At 34.3% G+C, this 24,274-nt stretch overlaps 1 protein-coding gene and 1 long non-coding RNA gene across 2 annotated transcripts; both read left to right on the plus strand.

The window, feature by feature from the left end:
• The first annotated feature begins 3,248 nt into the window (after positions 1 to 3,248).
• LOC127877918 (uncharacterized) lies at positions 3,249 to 6,571 on the plus strand. Its single transcript, XR_008048667.1, has 2 exons — positions 3,249 to 4,025; positions 4,807 to 6,571. It is a non-coding gene; the product is annotated as an uncharacterized LOC127877918 (long non-coding RNA).
• Positions 6,572 to 20,288: 13,717 nt separating this feature from the next.
• On the plus strand, positions 20,289 to 23,405 carry LOC127877818 (uncharacterized). Its single transcript, XM_052424076.1, has 2 exons — positions 20,289 to 20,617; positions 22,972 to 23,405. Exons 1-2 carry the CDS (start codon positions 20,511 to 20,513, stop codon positions 23,297 to 23,299), a joined length of 435 nt encoding a protein of 144 aa, XP_052280036.1. The 5' UTR covers positions 20,289 to 20,510; the 3' UTR covers positions 23,300 to 23,405.
• Positions 23,406 to 24,274: the final 869 nt, after the last annotated feature.

The raw sequence follows: 24,274 nt of genomic DNA on the forward strand, positions 1-24,274 counted from the left end.
CATTGAGAGGGGGTCCTTTTTGTGTTTTTGCGATTTAAAATTTAAAGAACTTTCAATGTTTGTGCAAACAGTGCGTTGATGGTGCGTGGGAAAGAGAACAGCTCCCCTCATTCATACGTTGAAAGGCCTGATATTGTTTTCATAGATAATCCCCGGATAACCCAATCGGATACAACACATATCGGATCCCATGACCTCTATGATTTTCGAAGAAACGCCTTTCCTAAGATCGTTGGGTTAGGTATGATCAACGTCACACATGCCTTGATCGACTAAGCTTGATTCTAATTAAATCCAAACGCAACTGAAATATATCATTATTTCCTGGGAAATCATCAATAGTTATTCTTCCGTTTCGTTCTCCGCAAAGTATCTTAAATAAATTGTAATACTGACGCTGTGGGATTTTGGCGCACTCGTATATTTGGGTATTTAGCGGTATGTACTTATTTCGATAAATCGAGAGAGGCTTTTGTTAAAAGAAAACTGCTATAAATTTCGGCTCGGTGATTACGTCTTGATAATGAAAGTCGTCATTAAGACCTGGCATCGTTTGAGCTCTGATTATTTAGGGCTTAGTAGGGATTCACGTGTTCTATTTGAGTTTCTTAGAACTTCAAGTTTCGCCACGTGTTTCTCGACGCCAAAGCCATTCTGTAATATCAAGGTCTTTTAGACGCTCTTTTACAATATAACACCCCGGCGGTAGGAAGCAAAAGAGACTTAATTTTCCTCTTGAAAACATGGTCATTTAAATATACTGAATTTGATTGCACTTTGCTGTGGATACATACATATTACCTGCACGTGTTTTCCGTGCATTCATGCTGTTTTATTCGATAAACATCAGCGACTAATTATGATTAAGGCAGTTACAGACAGACGCAATATTCAGTTTCTCGTGCAAACTGAAGAATTCATGGTATTTAATGTAAGACTTATTGGTTTAATTATCTAGATGGAGAAATACTCGTTGATGGTGATACTATTCTTCAGTTCTAAACGATGGTTTTAATGCATTTTAGAATTAATATTGCCAAAATTACTGATCATGAAGTATAGCTAAGTGTTAGGTTATACAAAGAAGTGATTTGTTAAAATTTTCCGTCGGAATTAACCAAACATTATGCTTAAACAAAGAAATACGCTTCATATGACGAGAAAACTAATCATAGATGAAATCAAGTTCGATCTCATTAATTTCATTTAATTTCTCCAAATAATATTACTAAATTGCTTTGTAAAAGAAATTATATCGTTAACTCATCACCGTTGTGATGTATTTTTTCTTAGATTATATTTATGATAATAGATTTATAGCCCCGAAAAAATATATGTGATTATTAAAATAATAAAATCGGTTGAGTGTAGCCCATTTATTACCGGCCTTTATTAGCCAATAAAGAAACCCGCTCTTTGATTTGACAGGGGAACGAACCGCTAAAGACATTCTTAGATTATAAGTTTGTATTAATAATAATTGGTCAACTTAGTCATTCGGTAATGTTATGATCAAATTATATATTTGATTTATTCTATCATTCACGATATGTTTTCATTCTATCCATCATAATTATTCGTTTATTTAGTAAATTTTATCATTTTTTATGGCTACTTAGGTATAATACAATCATGATAAAATATGTTTCTTTTAACTAAGCTTCAAATGCTATACACATTTATAAGATATTTAATATATACTTAACCAATTATGCCTAGCGTCTAGAAAAAAGGCCTTGGCAAACAGCGTAGACCCAGATGAGACGCCGCATGATTCGGCGTCTCATCAGGGTCTGCGCTGTTTGCTTAAAGGAATTTCTGTAAGAAATATTCTAAATAAATAAATAAAAATACTAGACATCCCTAATTTTGGAAATAAATTGAATTCAATATAGAAGGATGGGAGAGTCCACTAGGCATAAATGGGTTAATACTCTGAATACCTGTAAATGACATCTAGTTTAGATAATCAGTATCTGTTTTCAAACGGGGGTGTTCTGACATATATCATACATACACATCTGGTGAAAAGAATGCGATTCAAGCGTATGCTGGGTACATTTAAATGACAATTTAATTTCGTAATTTCTAAATTACATTCGTTGTGCATTCATATTTTTCCTCTGGCGAAGTCTATCTCAAGTGATATCTCAATTGTGGTTATTACAGTAGAATTAGATAGAAATCAACTGTCTGTTTTACAACGAGCTCCATACTACAGATAAATATTGTCGTAAATTACGCCGAAAGTATCCCATCTTAGGCACCGACAAATAGTAATGTTCACCCAGTGCTCGTCGTGTTGTGTGCATTTAGACAAACTAGTAACACACGAATGCAAATACTCTCTCACGAAATTACAATATATTAAAAAAAAACAAAATAAACCACATTTTCACTTGATCAACATTAGGTTTATTTCTGATTTAAAAGTCATTCCATTAAACATATTTGTTATAGATCATGTAGTACAGGAGATCGCCGAAAGTTAAATGCATGTAGTACATGGCATTGCTGAAAGTTAAGTGCTAAACTTATAAAGCGTAATCGTACAAACTCATAATTATTACTTTCCAATTTACCATTATGTTCACCTTAACATATACATAGCTGATGATTTACCAAACATTATACTATTTCATCGAGTCAAATCAAGACGGCAATAAAAGCGCACTGAATAGAAGTTAATTATCCAGGAACGAAATTTCGATGTTTTATTGTCGAGTTAGGAAATTATCGCAGTGTATCATGCCTATGAATGTTGTGTTATTAAAGCGCTTATTAACTTGATTAATAGTCTCTGCTTTCTTTAAATTGACGCATATGCATTATGTACATCGAACGTTTTTGAAAAACGTGTCAAAAATAAATGACGCAAATGGAATGAAACCACTTTGAAAGCAATAGAATACTGTTTATTTTTCGTTTTCGTTTTATCTTTCAAACTATTGAAAATGATCAGATATAACCATTAAAATGATATTCGCCAAACTTCAGTTTTTATGGTAATAAGTTATTAACCGTTTTTAAAGTCATTTTAGATGTTTAACACAACATGGACAGTAACAACACAAACAGGGAAATTATGTACCTTGAGTTTTCAAAATATATTATTTGTATATTTTTGAGGTGCTAGTGTTTCTTAATATGATTTATTTCAATCTAGCCGAGTATTGCAAATAACATCGAACCTTGTGCTATTGTATTTTGTATTTTACACAATTTTGTTTATTCGTATTTGCAGCCTCCCCCTCAGTACCAGTTGAACCTGCCCCGGAGCAAGCTGGACGACTGCCACTCGGACATGTCCGGAGAGAGCGCCGGCGACAGCGGCAAGGGCGGAAGTGACGACGATCTGCAGATCAACAATCTTTCCTTCCCACGCGACGGCGACCTGCGCTTCAAGGACAGGTGGAACACCGGGAGACACAGCGCCTCTGCGTGCCAACTCTCTTCGTTTCCCACTCGATATACGCAACCGAACAACACCCTTACGCACCAGAAAATAGTCCCGTTCTCGTTCAAGAAAACGCCATCCTACAGCGGAAATGGTTTAATAAATAATCTTGCGCCTCAACCGTCGTTCCAGATGACCGCGACGACGGGATATAGCGTGCCGACGTATTATGACGACGAGAGCCGGTCGTCGTCTGGGTTCCATAGTAGTATAGATTCCAGCTCAAATATGCATATTAATAATTTCAGGAATGGAAAACTGTACTTAAATCGAGCTAAAGTGTCGGACTGTGTGGTATAGGGAGAGTTTGTGTTCGTATAACTTATATTATCTGTGATATTAGAAGTCATTGTTGTACCAAATCACGCGATGTTATTGACAAGAATGGCCCAAGTCAGTAATCGGACACAACGCACGTTACATGTGCCAAATTGTACATTTATTATTCTTAATATTTAAATGAAAGTCACTGTCTTCTCATCTGTGTGCAATGATGAACTAGCAGACGAGAATAATCTGGTCATGTGAGGAGAGGCGCAATGCGATGTCATCGATTTCATTATTATAGGTAGGTAGATCGAAATTTATAACCAATGAATCGATCCAATTTGAACTTGTCTTTACGCATTAGCCCTTTCAGTGCTGGAACCGAATTTTGAAGGCCTTTGCCAACAGTTTGGATCCAGATGAGACGCCACAGAACGTGGCGTCTCATCAGGATCCAAACTGTTTGCTATTCTGATAGTATTCTTTGAAAGAAAATCGAAGAAAATGCAAATTTTAGAAATTCAGCAGAAGACATTTTAGCAGACGACAAATTTCCCAGCATGCAAAGGGTTAACAACACAAATACTGTTACAAATGTATACAATAACATAAGCCTTCGAGTCAAAACCTAGTGAATGACTAATTTATCAGTGATCAGTGTATTGGCGGGGATTTGTACTAAAATCTGGCAAAAGATAACATTTAAATTGACCGCAAATATCGTTGAGAATCTGCCTTTAGGCGATTCTTAGTACTGCCAAGCTATCGAAGCAAATAATTGTTACACGCCTCATTAGAATTTTAAGCGTTTTGTCTCTGTATTTTAATCAACCGTAAGGCGATAATTCACTATCTTTCACACATTTACACAAAACATATTGTCTTTTGGGCTTTTCCTAATGCGCATAATCATTATTTGTAAGGGATTTTGTTTGAATAGTATGAATTTCAGATTCACTTGTCAAATAACCGAATCTTTGCATGGAATATGACGAAGTTACCGGAAATTATACATCACGTGACCAAGGCAACTAAATTATTTCCCGTAGTAAACTTTTGACACAAATCATTATTTTTTTCAGATTACGCCGTAGCGTTGAAGACTGCATTTCCGAAAGAAGAGCTACGTTTTCTACTAACCCTCCAAGTTATGACAGAGTGTAGCATAACCAGTCATCTGGACGTGTATTTCGGACAGTGTTTCATCGGATATCGCTTCTTCTCTTCAATAACTCTTGAACATCGCAATGCCTGAGGCATTCTTGTATTTAAATAAACATGCAAGATGACGTTTATAAAACGCCCGTTTGAAAGTAAATGTGGGAACGTGTGTGTGATTCACGAACACATGCAATTCGGCGTGCATTATTTGAAATATGCTTCGTTGTATTTTCCACACCTATCGTAGTCACTTGTAGTCTTATGTAAGTTACAACTACAAGACTGTGCAAACATAATGTTTTACGAGCTGGGCAATAATGGAAAAACATGTAAAGCATTTATATAGCCATAATTATTACATAAACACGTACATTAATGTGCTACGCAAAATACTCGATTAGCATAACGTGTTAAAAAAAATAAAACGTGCATAAGGAAGCATAATGGTGCCCATAACATTTACAATAAACGTTTTATTCGCCATAAAGTATTCACTTAATAAACAAATTTTAATAATATAGTTTTGTATGTCAGATCGTTTATCTTCTGGCAGGTTACCTGAATTCACGTGTACTTTAGACAGTCCCTGTTGACAGTCAGTCACTGTTAAAATTATTGTTGGTGCAGCCGAAATTAATGGTCAGTCCGAAGGGTAAAGCAATAATTAATAATTTCCTTTCAAGTTACGTCGGCGCAACTTTGATCTTCGGCATCCCCATGTTGATAATAGATAATACTCATTGTGCTGATATGTAAATAATTGTTGTGTCCCGCTGCGTGTATGTACAAAGAGTGACCGGACAGGTCATTGCATGATAAATGTTACGAGATATTACGGCGGAGCTGCGTTTGATAGAAGTGTCAGGTCCCGGTAGATTTGATAAATGGTATCCGCGATTGTACACCCATAACAATAAATACAATAACACATTGGAACTCTCTCAGATGTATTTTTCACTTCATGATAGGGAATCGTTAAGAGAAATTGAATTTTGTTTCATAGTTATTCGAGGACCAATAGTTTTATGTTTGTTGAAGATATTCGTGTTATTGTTTTCATATTTTGTAAACTGAATAATTCAATTGTTATTAATAATGAGTGTAGTTGTGCAGAAATATTTAATCAAATTCAATACCAATGATAATCTAGTTGAAAACACGCATGTTTTAAAAAATGATTGGAATTGTTGATACGCACGTTTAATATATTATAATTAACGGGTAAGACGAATACCTATGTATAAAAATACGCGTTTTGAAAGGTAGAGAAAGAGTTCGTGACATCGAATAGATTCGTGTCTTCCGAAGAATAAATGTTTGTTTTTTTTAAATTCTATTATGAAAACTGTTTTATTGATTTGTCCAAACATCAGTAGTTTCGTTTCTTGCATGTTTGCATTCAGATTTTAATGTCGACAATGGTCCGAAGCACAATAATTTTGTTTGTATATTTGAAAAATGTGCACGTCATGTTATGTTCATCTTTACAATTATTATCATACGAATGATGCACGTGTCGTGAACGTGATTTTTTATGCTAACAATTTAGTCACTAATGTCGTGTTCATATGGTTATGCTTTTTGTTGTGGTTTTTGTAAATTCTACTGATATTTGTGTATGTTTGCATTTGTATTACATTCTAGAAGAATGTTTTTGATAAATGCAATTAAAATCTTCAAAAATAATTTTGTTTTTTTATCATGAAAGCTTTTACTGACGATTATGGAATTGAGAAGGTAGTTGTGTTAATTATGAGAATAAAAAAAGATGAATATTATGTATGATGATGATGCGTACGAAGAAGAAGTGATGATTAATATTATTGTTTTTACTACATTTATGATTATGACGATACCGACGATGCTGATGTAGATGATTGTTATTATGACGATGATGAGAATGATGATGATAAAGGAGAATATGAAGAAGAAGATGATGATGGTGGTGATTATAATGCTTGCAATTGCCACTGCCGTTGATTCGGCCGTTGATTATGCTATGATAATGAATACGACAAGTCTGGTGATACTGATGATGTCTTATGATATAATGTTGTTCTTAGTGTGTTGCAAATATCTCAAACTGGTGGTTGAATGGAAACATCTGCAACGCGATTATGCAATAATACGACAACACACGCAGCGATTTTAAAACAAACTTTTCAGTTTTATTTTCATACATTCAATATGTTTGAATTGAGACAGACAGTACTTGAGTTCTATGTGAAAATATAATCGAGTTTTTCTGTAACAATAGACTTGAAATATCTGTCAATAATCCAACCTAATCCGTGCTTTATTTTTTGTTTGGCAATAAGGTGTAAGAACAAACAGACCGACACTTGATGTCTGTAATTACTTTCAGGATATTTCCTGAGAAAAGAACGGGGAATATATTCCTATCTTGTCCTAATCGACCAGGATTCGCATTTAAGGAATGAAACATGTAGGTTTCGCCGAATGTATCGGACCTTTTATTCGACAACTGAAACGATTGAGATTTCACTTTTAAAGCAAACCTTTATCAAGCTATTTATACAACTTTAAAATTAAAGTAAGAAACGAGTATCGATAAATACAGATTGAATTAGTTGCAATGCTTATCCTAACAAAGCCTATGCATATATGAGTCGTGTTCTGAGAAAACTGGGCATAATGCATGTGCGTAAAGTGTCGTCCCAGATTAGCCTGTGCAGTCCGCACAGGCTAATCAGGGACGACACTTTACGCCTAAATTGGATTTTTGATAAGTAGAGACTTCATTTAAACAAAAAATGTCATTAACGCGGAAAGTGTCGTCTTGACACTTTATGCACATGCATTCAATCCAGTTTTCTCAGAACACGGCTCATATATGTGTTCTGGAGCGGGCGTGTTTAATGACGTAACGGTTCTTAAATTTGTTAAATAAACAATCCCGTGCGACGAAAAAAGAAAGTCGAGTTGTGCATAACTGAAATCATGCATAAACATGGTTTCATCGAAGATTATTACTTGGACTTAGAGGATTTTACAAATTTATATATTTTTGTTTCGATATGATATCGACATTTGAAACTCTTATATAGCAAAACGATGTGTTTGAATTGAATCATTTGAACAACGACATGTTTTGACAATAGATCAATCAGTCAAACACTTGAACAGATTGAAGTAGAGAACGAAATAATTGTTCAAATAAATGAATTAAAGCAATGTACTGATTTTATACTATTGTTACACTGGCCGAAAACATTAATAAGCCAGAGCAAATATGAAAGATACTTGTCGAGAAATCGACAATCGATACAAAAGTGCTTGTTTAAATGTTAGTTATGCTTTCCTATTAAAATCTTTCAGTATAATTTCACAATTCTATTACCATGAGAATAATGTAGAGAATATATATCTTTTAATTTGAACTTTGTCCTGTATAAATACATTTCTTAAAGGTTTGCTTAGGTGGCCATCTAGTGTAAGTATGTGGTAAAACATATTTGAAGTAAATTGCTTTTACCGTTTTAAGGCGGAAGCTTTCGCTTTAATGATTAAGCCGCGTCATGCGAAAATGGGTCTTATGCAGTGACGCGGTCTGGTCAGCCTCTCCGCTATAAATTCACGCAACGCTTCGTTTCTCTTAAGCGGAAAGTGTAGCTCCAGACCAGACTGCGTATGCGCTAAAGGTGAAATACCTATTTTCGCATGACGCGGTTCAATTGTTCGTTTTATGTTGCTTCGCATGTTCTGATCTGTTGTAAATGCGATTGCTCTTTCTAAAAAATAAAAGACTTACACTTTTTGACTTGTATTTTTGTCCTGTCAATGTTTTTTTGAGTTTTTTTTCTATAATGTCCGTCGGTGAAATCTCCCCTTTCTCAGCAAGCTGTTTTTAGCTCACCTGAGCACAACGTGCTCATGGTGAGCTTTTGGGATCGCCTTTTTTCCGTCGTGCGTCTGTCGTTCGTCGTCAACATTTTGCCTTGTGAACACTCTAGAGGCCACATTTCTTGTCCGATCTTCATGAAACTTGGTCAGGACATTTGTCCCAATGATACCTCAAATGAGTTCGAAACTGGGTTATGCTGGGTCAAAAACTAGGTCACTAGGTCAAAAAAAGGAAAAACCTTGTGAACACTGTAAAAGTCACATTTGATGCCCTATCTTCATGTAACTTTGTCAAAATGTTTGTCTCAATGATATGTTGGTTAAATTCAAAAAGGATTCCGGTCCGGTGAAAAACATGGCCGCCAGGGGGCGGGGAAGTTTTCCTTATATGGCTATAGAGAAACCTTGTGAACACTCTAGAAGTCACAATTTTTGCCCAATCATCATGAAACTTGGTCAAAACATTGGTTTCATTGATATCTTGGACCAGTTCTAAAATGGTCCAAAAAACATGGCTGCCAGGGGGTGGGGCAGTTTTCTCTATATGTATATAGTGAAAAGATGTGAACACTCTAGAAGTCATTTTTTGTCCAATCTTCATAAAATTTGGTCAGAACATTTGTTTCCTGGATACAACGGTTGAGTTCGAAAATGGTTTGGATCGGTAAAAAAACATGGCCGCCAGGGGGGTCATTTTCCTTATATTTATATAGTAAACAAAGCTTGTGAACACTCTTAGAAGTCACATTCTTTGGCTAATCATCTTGAAATTTTGTCTAAACATTGAGTTTAGAGATATCTTGGACGAGTTCCAAAATGGTCATGATCGATGGAAAAACATGGCCGCCAGGGGGTGTGGCAGTTTTCTCTATATGTATATAGTGAAAACATGTGAAGAGTCTAGAAGATACATTTTTTGCTCAATCTTCATGAAATTTGGTAAGAACATTGGTTTTCTGGATACGATGGTTGAGTTTGAAAATGGTTCGGATCGGTAAAAAAACATGGCCGCCAGGGGGAGGCATTTTCCTTATATTTATATAGTAAAAAAAGCTTGTGAACACTCTAGAAGTCACATTTTTTGCCTAATCATCATGAAATTTGGTCAAAACATTGGGTATGTGGATATCTCGGACGAGTTTGGAAATGGTTGTGATCAGTGGACAAACATGGTCGCCAGGGGGTGGGGCAGTTTTCTCTCTATGTATATACTAAAAACATGTGAACAGTCTAAAAGACACATTTTTTGTCCAATCTTCATGAAATTTGGTCAGAACATTTGTTTCCTTGATACAACGATTGAGTTCGAAAAAGGTTCGGATCGGTTAAAAAACATGGCCACCAGGGGGTGGGGATCTTTTTCCTTATATTTATATAGTAAAAAATCTTGTGAACCCTCTAGAAGTCACATTTGTTGTCCAATCATCATGAAACTTGGTTAAACATTGGTTTTATGGATATTTTGTTATGATATTTAGGCCGAGTTCCATTATGGGTACGGTCTGTTGAAAAACATGGCTTTAAATTGCTTTATAGTGTAACCTTGTTTACACTCTACTAAGAAATTACCTATGTACACGTTGAATGAAATTTATGCATATTATGATATTCATGATCTCCATGCAGTCATCTGAACATTATTTTGCCGATAAGATATACAGTTAAATTGCCATTTTAATTTTTTTTATTTTGTTCCTTTCTGAATAGGATTATCATGATGATGATTGGTTGCGGATTAAGTGCAACAAAGATATTTATGCCATCTGAAAACCCTTTATTAAATATTCTCAAATTTTAAGAAGTTATGTTGATTTCACAGAAAATTACTTAGGGGAGAAACAACTGTAAATAACTTGAATTCTCTTTGACCTCCAATCATGAATGCATGGCTTGTCAGGAATGCACTCTTATTTCTCCAATGATCCCATTCATTCACCTGCTTTTCAGCAACTAATTAATTCTCTATTGACTGTGCCTGAATTGTTCTGGTACAGTAGTATTCATTGATGCCTTTTGAAAAAATGGTAATGTGATGTACCAGGCTTGCAGCTTAAATGCCCTTAGTCCCTAGAAATAGGCCCCAGCTGGGAACTCACATCAAAGACCTTCAGACTGATATAAGTGGAAAACAAATTCTTATGGCACACAGATTATGGATGAGGTCGGTAGTTTTGGTGTGATTATCAAAGATTTGTGTTTAAAATATGGTTGATTGTTGTTTTAATTGGAAATATCATTGCAAGGTGAGTCTGAAAATAGTTCCAGGTTGTTTAAAAGCAAGGCCCTGAGGTGGGTGGCAGATTTCTTTTTATTGCTACATGTATAGTGAAACATTGTGAACTCTCTATAAGTCACATTTTAGATCAATCTTAATGAAACATGCTGAGAACATATGTTCCTATAATATATTGATTTACTTTGAAAATGGCTCCGGTGCTCTGAAGAGCATGGTTTCCAGGGGCGAGCGAATGTACATTTTCTATGATCACGAGTGAATTAAAATCGATATTCCACCGAATCCAACAAATTTTCTTTTTATTTTAGGTTTTTTTCACCGTTTATATGCATTGTTTTAGAGTTAAGCTAAAGAATTTCGCTGGGATAATGACGTGATTGCGTCAAAAAATGACGTCATTTTACAGTAAACCGTGTAAATTATCGATAATTTTCATTGTTAATTTTCACTGTTTGAAACAGTAAAATTATCATGTTTAAATCACTGATATTTCTCTATAAACCACCGGAAAGCATAAAATAAATTAAGATCTCTCCTTTATCTATATGACCGATTTATGTCCGTAAAATGCGTTTAAGGCAATACAGGGTATGTGCACCGGTTATTGTTTTCTGATATGGACCGCACGTGTTAACTAATTATTAATGACGCAAAGGCCTTGTTAAACATAGCTTAATTGCACGGGCAACATGCAGTGACAATCCTCTTATGAGTGTGAACGGTGTTGTATAGATCATATACGTTACTCAGGGTATAGACCGATCATTTTGCTTGCTAAGCGATTTAAAATCACACAGTATCCAACGTTCCTTTTTCGCTTCCACCTGATTTTTTGCTGCTCTTGAAAAAACACGATTACTGCTTTCGTAAATATACAACCATGATACTTTCATTAAAAACAGCTGACAAAATACTGGTTTTAACCGTAAAACATATGTTTTATACAACATTCATTGACGCTTGTTTATGCGGTGGTAAAGATATTTGGTTAGCCTAAAACGTACAATACCAAAATAAACAACGGACTCGAAAACGTCTGAGTAAAATGTGATGGTTAGTAAATATCTACATGTTTTTGATTTATCTCGAATTTTGACAGAAAGGGCAAAGTAGAATGAATGTAAACATCAATTTATGCTGTAATGACTTGTTTGGCATTTATTTGGTCAATAAAACAATATTTACTAGTATATAATAACTAGCGATTAATTCGGATATTTTAGCAATTTCTAAATATCTTAGGGTTCTAAACAAATTCTAACTTTATCTAAATACATTTTGAAATACTAAATGTGATACATACACATGCAAATTAAAAATTAAACATTTCTATTATATGTTTAGTACCATTTTTATTATACAAAGGCAATAATAATTTACAAATGTATAATTAACCCATTTATGCCTAGCGTCTAGAAAAAAGGCCTTGGCAAACAGCGTAGACCCAGATGAGACGCCGCATGATGCGGCGTCTCATCTGGGTCTGCGCTGTTTGTTTAAAGGAATTTCTGTAAGAAATATTCTACATATAGACATAAATATACTTGACATCCCTAATTTTGGAAATAAATTGATCCAATTTAGAAGGATGGGAGAGTCCACTAGGCATAAACGGGTTAATCATGCTTTTCCGTTGGCATCAGTCTGTCTATAGCTTCGCTGAACGCCTCACATACTTGTCGAAACTTCTGTCGCAACATACCACTAAGCAGGTGCCTAGCATATACATGGATATCGAATGTTTCTGTGAATGCGCACCTTGTTTTCTATTCTATGCCTATTTCATCAATCGCCATAGCCTATCAAACCCACATGTTGATCACATAATCCTACGACTTTGAACAGTTTTCTAACATTAACCGAATCATAACGATATTTTTTTGCGAACAAATGAGGTGCAGAAAAGCCATAAAACATAACTCTTCTCTCATCGCAACAATGAAACGGCCATCATAACCCGCTGATGTGCCTGCGATTTCACTTAAACTCGCCTTTTACTTTATGTGAAACAACTCTTTTCCCTTGAGTTCGGAGGAAATTGGGTGTAGCGAAAGAAAACATATCGCGTTACGCTGAAAGACATGCTGTGCGCTTTTTTCCTAACGTGCGAATCTGGTTCTTCCATACATCTTTACATCAAAACGTTTTCTTACTAAAGAAAAGCAAAAGCCGGATTAGCAATGAAACAAGCCGTGACGATAAAACTTAAAAAAATCTTTGATGTGTTAATTCACTTTAATTGAAAGGTTTGGAGTGTCATTTTGGCAAAATTACCAGTTTAATATTTCTTATTAGGACAACCATGTAACGTGTCGCTTACAGTGACAGGTTCGGTTACGAAGTATGTTGCTAGTCAACCCTTGTCTGTTTATAGTAGAACACAACCGAAAATCAATCCGAACACATCCGAACAATCCAGTACTACCAATATGGGCAAACTTAACCTTTTTGTTTTAATGCGATTTTTTGATGTCAATACATATTTTAATTACACATCAACAAAACCAAAATGCATACATGTATATACATGTAAATGAGTTAAACGTGCCCCACTGACAATAATAATTGCATTCGTTCGACTTGGCTTGAGATTTAAGAAGTCATTGAAAAGGAACTTTTGAACTTGTGAACTAATATCATTTAACACCCTTGATAAAAGACCCTCGGGGTTTTCCATCCAAGCCACGTGTTAGTAGCGCAACCCGTAGAGTACACTTGAGCATCAACCCCTACTCATACATGCTGCTTTTTTTCTGACGGCTTATCACCACATAATGAAGCGCCTTTGATTGCAAACGACGGCCTTCATAAATGAAACCATATTTTAAATCTTGACTTTAAAATCCTATAATATACTATAGCATGTAAACACACATAAAAATAGTGGAATCCCTTTCAATTGCTTTTTCTTTTACTAACCTTTATATTCTTTGTGAAATTGCTGTGAATATAACTAACACAAGTCACATTTGTTGTCTCTTCTCAATTTAATGATTTAAATAGTGTGAAAATGGCCATTTCTAGCTCAATAGTTCACAAACTCCAGCCGTAAGGCGGGTATTTACGAGGACCCGAGATGCCCTTTGATGGATTACTCTTCTAAGTGACAGCTTCACCAGATAAATACTATCAGCGACCATCATTAAATCGCCTTTCTTCGGACCTTCTGTTGGCCGTAAACAACCATTACCGGGCATTACTATCAGGACAAACTTTGTCAGGTGTAATTATTACTGATCCCTTATCAAAGATTTATATTTGCAATATAAGCGATGTATGTTTTCTAAGCTCACCCAGCTAAATTAAATGGCGTATACAAGAACTTATGTATCACATTTTGTTTTATCCCCATGACCATCCAGTTCTTTGATACATACTCATTGTTCGACGTTGGACATGAAATATTCGCTGGCAAACGTGATTAATGGCGTCCGATTTGTCATAATGAAGCGTCCATTGTGATGTTACGCCACCTCCATTTGCCAAACGGATCTTGTTACAGTAGACATTCCTTCTAAAGTGTGCCAATCACATTAAATATGTATGAGTAACCGAATACCATTTTGACCGATGTTATGGAAACTACACTATATTTGCTTTGTATGTACAATTGAATTGGTTTACCGCGAAACTAGTGAAAACAAAAAGTTTTATTTTTTTTATGGAAAATGGGGGTAAAAAGAACGAATAACCAGTATATAACTTCTCACGAAAAGGTACTATATTTGACCGTCAGATACATGCATTTCATTAGATAAATACATGTATTTCTCCAAAGACTGTGGATCTGAATAGCATTTTAGATTTTAGAGAAAAATGAAAACAAACATTCATAACTAATACTTAACCACAACGGGCCGCTTGTTAATAACATTACGTTAAACATATTTAAACACTTACACTTTCATGTATAGTTTGACTGTAATGAGTGGTTTGTTGTGGTATACACCACAGGCCTTTCATAACAAAATAGCCATTTTTTCTCGTTAAAAAGTTTCTACTCGTGTCGTATCCATCATATAGGGGACAGAACACGAAATAAACGAGGAGTGATATATTTCGCAGTTAGCTCCCTTTTAATTATATTAAGTTAGATATTTGTTTATTTGTTCAATGGTACTGAACCCAATTTCAAGAATAAATGCTTCACTAACACCTATGCGAATACAATGTCTGTAAATACATATTTTGCTCGAGCATGTCCTTCCATCCGCCCGTGTCTGCCCGCAGACATTTCTTAATGGTTTTCTATATAACATGAATATTTCGGGATGCATTAGGCAATTTCATTTTTGACCAGTGTGCTCTATTGTTTCATTACAATGCGATTTATTTGAAGACATTAAGGGCCTCGCTCTGGGTTTAAGGCGGGGTTAAATGCATGTTCGTAAAATGTATAAAGATACTTTCCAAACTGGATTATTGCTACGAAGAGACTTTATTCAAACGAAAAACTCACCTATTCTAGTTATCCAAGTCTTTAAAATATTAATATAATAAAGTTATTGCCGCATTTAACCCGACTTTAACGCCTGACGTTGAATCCGATAACCTCGGGTTCGGTTCCTAACCCTGCCGCATAGTCTGTGTCGGTAGTAGTTAGGCCATTATTTATTTGGCCATTTTCCTGATACCTCTAATTCCTCTAATTCAGGTTGGGCAATCGTTATTTTTAGTGTTATTTAAGTTGCATTAAAATTGTAAAACACAATTAAATTAATATTTATAACGGTCTGACATTCGGTTTCGAGCATGAAATAGATCAACTTATCAACCATAGTGCGTGAGATTATTATATATGTTTACTAGTGGCGAGAGCGAATTTATTAACCCATGTATGCCTAGTGGACTCTCCCATTCTTTTAAATGGGATCAATTTATTTCCAAAATTAGGGATGTCTAGTATATTTATTTCTATATTTAGAATTTTTCTTACAGAAATTCCTTTAAGCAAAGAACGCAGACCCTGATGAGACGCCGCATCATGCGGCGTCTCATTTATGTCTACGCTGTTTGCCAAGGCCTCTTTTCTAGACGTGAACTGGTTAATTAAATGTCTTTGATTTTCCTAAGGATATTCTTGAATGATGGGCTAAAATACACAAGGTTCACAATAAACCTATAGCATAATTACGACAGAAATGCAAACTTCATATCTTAATAAACGCTGATCAAATTGCAACCTTTTACACATGTTTGTATGACCTCGTTTGCTGGTAATTAAACTTTTATATCTATCTTTTCAAACGTGTTTAAACGTTCAGACACAGTTGAACAATACTCGTTCGCCAGAATTGTATAATTATGCTTGTATTTCAATATGTGTGCAACATGCGTCTACACTATAGACCGTTCCATAATCGATAAATTGACCGCCGCCATATTGTCAGTCACGTGACTGTCCGCCATTACACTGCTGCTAACTTGTGCGAGTCTGCGATTCCAAAAGCCAAAGACGTAGAGAATACCCGCTTCACCGTTGTCGGATAAATAAATTACTTAATGAATTAATGTGATGCGATTATCACATTTTTGTTGTTTAAATGATTGTTTGAAGTTGAGATTGATTGTTACAAATAAAATGTTTAAAATGCTTTCGTGTATTTGTTTTTTTTATCTGTAATCAAGTGGTAATCATCGGCGAAAATTTGCTGGTTCAGTCGCTCATACTATGTCTTTGATAAGACTTGTTACTTTTAACGTTTCACAAACAATTCACGCATGTATTGTTGTGTTGATTTTAATAGCCGCAACATCAAGCAGATTATATTTTAATTAATACTTATAAAAGATTCTCGCGCAATTTATTACCGCTAATTGTTTGTAATTGATCTCATTTGGTAAAAATCTACATTCCAAAATCATTACATATTATATTAAGTATGATATTATTGATACGCCTTCCATTATTTTTCTTGTTTTAACTGATATCAGAGATAAAAAAGTGTGGTTTGGATTTATATTTATTTTTTTAGATGGAATTTTGTCACGTTAAAAAACGAGCTTTTTATCATGAGAGAGTGATATTGATCTTGACGACCTTTTATGTGATTATTCGGAAGATGAAGAGAATGCGATCTATGTGATATATCTATATTTTCATCTTTGAATCATTTAACAGCTATAAAGCTAAAAATACTAAAAATTGTATTTTATAGGTCTTTGAAGTAACGCAAAACATATGGATAACGACACCAAATGCTTAGTCAATTAATCCACACAAAAAAAACTCCGATAAAAAAACACCTAAATAATATTTCAAAAATATATTATTAAGCGCCAAACGAATTTATTAATACCTTTATTTGCAACTTTAAAAACGCGGCATAAGCATCAATGAAAGATTATCTGAAGACTGAAAGGCCGACAATTTGACACAATAAAGAGCTTTATGCATAAGCCGTAATATTTTTTTTTTGCAGAAAAGCTTCAATAAATTACAATAGTAATACATCTAATTATAAAAATATAATTATCAATGGCATGAGGACGCTAGTGTGATAAATAAATGAGTGTTAGAAAGTGTAAGGAGTGCTTTGAAAATGAACATACTACAAAGCCATATTAAAAGCAAAGGGCATGACAGTATTTACATGTAATTTTAATTTGATGGGTTTTGTACAAAGAATGACGCTATTGAGGAATATTAACATACAACTGAAAAAACACAACTTCATATGATGCAAATTGAACTGTGTACTCATGTATATTGAAAACTCGTTACTAGTGAGTATGAGTGACACATATCTAACATTTTAACACACATATATTTATATACATATATATTTTTTAAAAATATTTTTTACCTCTGTTTGGTGTCAAATGTAATTTATTGTTTTATGATATCGTTCGTGCATTGCCGTAACATCAAATCTTCATACGGAATGACGTAGTTTTAATTAACCGATACCCGCTAAATACGTATAATGTTTTATTTGTATATTTTTTTTAAATACTTTATTTTTTCATAAATTAAACGGGCTAGTATCTTTACGGTGTACAATTTCTGATATTCTATATTGGACATAACTTTTAATTTGTAAAATATGTAACATATCTTATTTACGCAACTGTTAAGTATGTTGGAGGTAAATTATCTTACCAAATGACTGCTTAATACTACCAGGAAGATGAGACATGGTAGCATCATCAATTGTGTTTAATGACCAGATTGTCATCTGCCACCCAGTGTGGTTTATGACACCATGTGGTTAGTTAAGTCTGGACAATATCTGATCAAAACGAGATAATCGGATTATGCAGAACAAAGGGGCAATAAACACTGGAATGCAAAGGCATACACGATTTAAAGATTGATGCAAATAATCAAATGAAAAATATTGCATTTAATTTAATTAAATGCTTTTTTTAATGTGTCAATGTGTTAGTTTTCCAAGACAACCAAGACCATGTAATGACGGCCTTAGAATTTAGAAAAAAATTCATCCGTTGAATAATCGGTGCTCTCTTATATATGTTACCGATTGTAAAGCAGCAGTGTAATGGCGGACGCGGAGAGAATTCAGGGGAGATAATTATGTAATGACTAAATTATGGAACGGTCTATATGTAACGTTGAAATGTGTATATGATACGTATTAAAATATAACGTATGTTTGATGTGCGTAATTTAATACAATAGGTTACATTCTTTCATTCGTGGCTCTGTGCGTCCGCCCAAAGTTTGGAATGCGATTTCTAACAAAGAACTGAATATTTTATGAATATTGGATGAAATTTGGTATATTTAGAATAATGGCCGTTTTATACCAGAGATCAATGGTATTGGAAACAGAGAATTGAACACTGTGAGTACTCAACAGTAGATGCGTTATTAATCAAATTATTATGAAAGTGGGTAAGTTTATCTTTAGGAACTAATCATGTAATGCGATATAAAGACATATATTGAGTGCGTGTGTGTGTGCGCGCGCGTGTGCGTGTGCGTGTGCGTGCGCGCGTGCGTGTTTGCGTGCGCGCGTGTGTGTGTGTGCCAAAATAAAGGCATTACATATACGCATGTTATGTGCAAACAAACGAAAGGTGTTACACATTAATTAAGGTAAACGCGATTACAGCCACTGAATGTCGCACGTGCGTGTTCGCTTTTGTTTTGTAGTATTCATAGAGTGCTGGGCAAAGGTTGTGGACGAGGGTGAATAATGCGCGGACCATGCGCAATGAGGGACTGGAATGTGATTACCGGTATGCACTGGGTTCTGCTGGTCGTTGTAGAAGTGGTGAATTGTTTGAGGTGAGTTTTAAATATATATGAGATATATTAAATTAATAAATAAATTAATAAACAAATAAATAAATATATAAAATATTATATTATATATATATTATGTAAATATAACTGCCCCACCATGACATTCCGTCAATGTTGAACGCTTTTCGGTATATTATTAACGTACCAAGTGTTATCCAATTTTACCGTGCTGTACTGTGTGTGTCGAATTCCAACATTTGGTAGTATGTTATTTATGCTCGCATATTGTTGCATATAACGCTAAATATTATTTTATTTATATTAAAACCCGTCTTGCCATATGCGTGTTTTTGTTACAGATTTTGCACCCCAGAGACGGATGGTACAAAACATATTAAGACACGGATGAATGCTGTGATATGTCCCAAGCGATGTACCTTCATTATCGAAAACATATTGTATTTGCTATTATATAACATTTGGATACGGTTTTATTTATTACAATTGCGTGTACTAATAACTTCGTGATTCGTTTTATGCGTTGGTATCTTGAAGGAAAATGTGATAAAACAAACAACCGCATATAATTAGTTTGTAATAAACTCAAATCGTTCAAATGAAATACATAAGCACATTAAAAATATTTAAAATACGCAGTTTTACAAAATACATAGACATATTTACATAATACTAGCACGATACACCAAATGGGTTTTCTCGAGGTACATGCATAATGCAGATAATGGTGTAAAAGTGTTATCCATTAGCGTTCAGGTTAAATCACTGAGAATGTGTTATTCATACTCAATCGAATTACATGTACAATTAAATGAAGGACATTAATACAACAAGGACTCACATGCACATTAAAGTTCGAATGGTGTTGAAGTCATAATTGATCAGTGCATATCGAGGGACAGTCTGTCGATACTATATGGTATAACTATACTTGAAGCAAGTGATCATATATCTTTTCATTACACGTTTACACACATCGCCAAAAATTATACATAATAACTGATTACAACTGGAGTCAATGCCTTTGAACCGCCAATGAAAAGCACGATAATTTACGACCGTTTATCTGCTCCGATAGTTTATTTCAGTGTGCTCTAATTCTAAATATTGACATTTTCAGGAACAAAACACTGATAACGCGCTGATTACAGCTATCAACAGTTTTTGGAAAACGACATGTCGCGTGGTACTTAATTCTCGTATTTTTACAAAGCACGGAGAAGGTTTCTCATAGGAATGTTGTTGATGTTTGGTTTTTGAAAGAAAGAAGAATATCAAAAGTCATTAAATCGAGAATGAGGATGCGACCATCAAACGTGTTTTATTCGCAGGATTCTATCAGCAGAACTTTCGTCAATGGAGGGACAATTGGTGACATGTTGGATGATATATGTGAAGGAAGGTAATTATGTGATTCAGTTTCAGTTATTTATACTGACAACTTTTCAAATCAATTCTTCAATTAAAAATTTATTTATATCATTACAGCCTTAACAAATTTTGATTTTTAATTAAGCAAAACAACTCGTTTTGACTCGCTTCAATAAAATGTCTGGATTGCTGGGTTTGCTGGTCGCACAGAAAATATGCATGATCATATATATTCAAATAACAGAAAAGTATCAGAAAAAAAAAGATTATGATTTAGATGAGAATTTTGTAAACTAACAAAAAGAGAATATAAGTAAGTATATCCATTAAAATATGCTGAGTAGAATCATGAAAATACATGTACTTACGTCCGCAAAATACTCACTAACCAGTACCCCAACCGCTATAAACATTTTTTAAAATTTTGAATTATAATGGTAATCGAAAGTCACCAGTTTTCACGGAATTCTGGTCAGACAGGTCTTTTTGTGAGTGAAGACCGCGTGCAATAGAAATTGAAATGAAAATTGTGCTGTGTTCCAAAATAAATAACTAAATGGTATTTACTTGATTGTTAACTTGGTCTTCAAATTATTATTGCTAAAATAGGTAACAAGCAGTAAACTTAATAACATAATAAACCGTGATAATGGACAAAGCGTCGAAAATATCAATAAGCAAAGTTTGGTAACACTTATCTGTGCTACAATAGAATATTTAAGGTCGTGAAACCGTCCATTGATATATACAAAACGAGCATAGCAATTTAAGAAACGAAAAATAACACGTTTATTAAAAATTGATACCACAATCCAAAGATCCATCAATACATCGTTTATTGATGGAAATTTGCACAATCACTTCCTACGAACCAAAGTGCTGATTGCATTGCTATGTATTGAAGCGTCTTTTCGAACTCACCAAAGATTTATCAATATGATATAGATACCGTTACAAACGCGCGTTCAATTAAAAGCCTTATTTTCTCATCAATATAAATATTATGCATTTGTTCTCTAAAATATTTTATATTTACTTTGAAATATATTAAATGTTTGTTTAGAAGTTAAGCAATTTCGTGAAGTGCCATACTTTTCAAGACAGTGAACTTATTTCCCTCATTTGCATGATTCCGTTTTATCGTCCTTATCTTAAAGTTATGACCCAACTATACACATTCTGGTCACTATTTGGCAATGTGTTATGATTTCACAATAAGGAAGTGTTTGGCAAAGATACGTCGATTGCCAGTCTTACCGAGAGAACACTTGTGTAAATGGCATTTTTTCTCATTAGACGCATTCCTTATATCATGCCGCTTATCATACTTTTTGTGTATATATAGGATCTGGCACGAGTTGTCATATCATACCATATTTTATTAAACGAGTTCAGGAATTTTGTTAGTAAGCGAGCCTTTGGCGAGCTTACTAACGAATTTCCTGGACGAGATCTTTTTATCACATGCTTTTAAATGAGCAAATTAAATAAATATTTACGCAAACATAATGATAAATCCCGAATTTTGTTGACATTTCGTGACGTCATTTGACGTTGCAACGTCATTTCAGCAAAATAACAAAATGCGATTGGTCAATAAACGAAAACTAAGCCAATGAAAACGGTTAAAAATGTTGTATTACACATGTGTAATATAAAATAATATGTAATGGTTGTATTATATGGGAAACAGGGTAAAGCATGTGATAACAATGTATATTATTTTTTGCAGAAGCTATGTTAAATCATTAATTACTCAAATGAACGTTATATGACGCTACATTATTACAGACGATAGTTACCGCTATAGAATTGCACATAGCTTTTTTCGTTTCGATAAAATCGAAACATAATTGCGTTGTGATAATGGCTTGAACAAACTCGTCTTTTCAAGTCAAACAAGATATTCAACAATATATGAAGAAACAAAATTTTAGAATGAATTGCTCTTTTCTCATAATAGAGCCTAATTAACACTCTTCCAATAAAATTATGTAACAAAAAGAGAAAAATAAATAAATTAATACCTGCATGAATCAAGATTGGAGTCATATTTGCAGAAAATAAACACTCGTAAATCACGTCATACATCATTAAGTATATATCGATCAAATAAAACAGAACGTATAAAATGGACCTTTATATCGGACCCCCTAATTCGGAAATGTCCAGGAAGTATCTGTAAAGACGTTTATATGGAGCGTTAACAAACTGTACGTACTTCGTTGTGTAATAGAGGGTGTACCAATGACAACGACGACGACCAATTGCAATTGTGCATGAAGATCGGTCCACTTGTTAATGGGCTAATTTTGTACATCTTAATCAGTTCAATTAAAATATTTGTGTCATGAATAGCTTCTTAATACGGTATTTTAATTGCAGGAAAGGCATTTACATCTTTACTATAACAGTTGTCAATCGCAACGGAAAATGGGTTACCACCGACAATCGACGTCTCTGGGTATTTCGGCAGCTGGAGAGGCTCGGGAAGTGTAGCTATATTGATGTCGACGTGGGTTACACAATTCCAGAAGAGAAAATGACGTCATCCAATGGTGGCGTGTCAGTGCATGTGCGCGGAGGGCCGGGTGGTTACTGGCATGAGAAGTCATCTTCGTCCAACACGTGCATCAAATGGACTATTGTGGTGTTATTGTGTCTGTTTTTCCTTGCATTGTTTGGTTTGTACACCAACGCAAAACGTCGTTGATAATATTGCCATATTATTCATTTCACTTCATTCCCGCAACAAAAATATATGCATTTTACCAAGAAGTCGAATAAGTAGAGAAGAAAAAAATACAGAAAGGACTTTTTTTGTTTAGTTCTTTTGTTTATAAGACCTATTTTGAGACGTCAAAAATAGTGTTTTTTTTAAATATTCTTTGACCCCTCTTTTTATGCATCGAATACTTAACTACATTTTAAGGTAATTAGTATACATATTTCTAATTAAATTGCATTTTGCTAAAGAATACTATATTTTTTTAATGCGCTTTTAACTAATTCAAATTGTGCATGTAAAGCAACCAATTAATACATGTAAGCGTAAATATACAAGTGTTTTTGATAGTATAAAACATGAAAACCGAGAGGTTTAGCACGTGATAGTCAAGATGGCGACGTCCATTTATTTTTTATTTTTAAATTAGGCGCACTTTCCAGCCATGTCACTAACAAAGTGATAAGTGTTTATTTTGTATTAAAATTCGCTTTATATCTCGATTTAACTCGCTGCAAGTTTTCTTAGTGGACCTGTAATTAGGTCATGATCATCCCGCTTAGAAATGTCGTAGCGAGTAAAGTCGAGGTTATGGAGGGAATGTTAATACGAAATAAACGCCAGTAACTTTTTTGCTAATATGGCTGGAAAGAGAGCGGAATTTAAACAAGAAATATATTTAAAAAGATATACGGCGTTGATGTTGTTATGTTTGCCACCAGTGAAAGGAGACGTAATGAAGCGACCATGTATTTTAATGAATGTAGTGAGTGATAATAAGATAATATATTTTACTGTTTTTACAAATAAGAAATGAAGAACGAGAAGAGGTGAAATTAATTGTATGTTTTATCGTCAATAAGTATTGTAATGACTAGATTTCATAATTGAACGAGTAATACATTACTTTCAAAAGGAACATATTTGCCACTGAAATACTTCTACTTCGTAGTTCCTACAGTC

The sequence above is a fragment of the Dreissena polymorpha genome, chromosome 4 (assembly GCF_020536995.1).
Source record: "Dreissena polymorpha isolate Duluth1 chromosome 4, UMN_Dpol_1.0, whole genome shotgun sequence".
Lineage (NCBI taxonomy): Eukaryota > Metazoa > Mollusca > Bivalvia > Myida > Dreissenidae > Dreissena > Dreissena polymorpha.

Coding starts and splice junctions, on each gene's coding strand:
- LOC127877818 (XM_052424076.1), top strand. CDS start 20,511: ATGAGGATGCGACCATCAAACGTGTTTTATTCGCAGGATTCTATCAGC. Junction 20,618..22,971: donor GATGATATATGTGAAGGAAG/GTAATTATGTGA, acceptor TTTTAATTGCAG/GAAAGGCATTTACATCTTTA.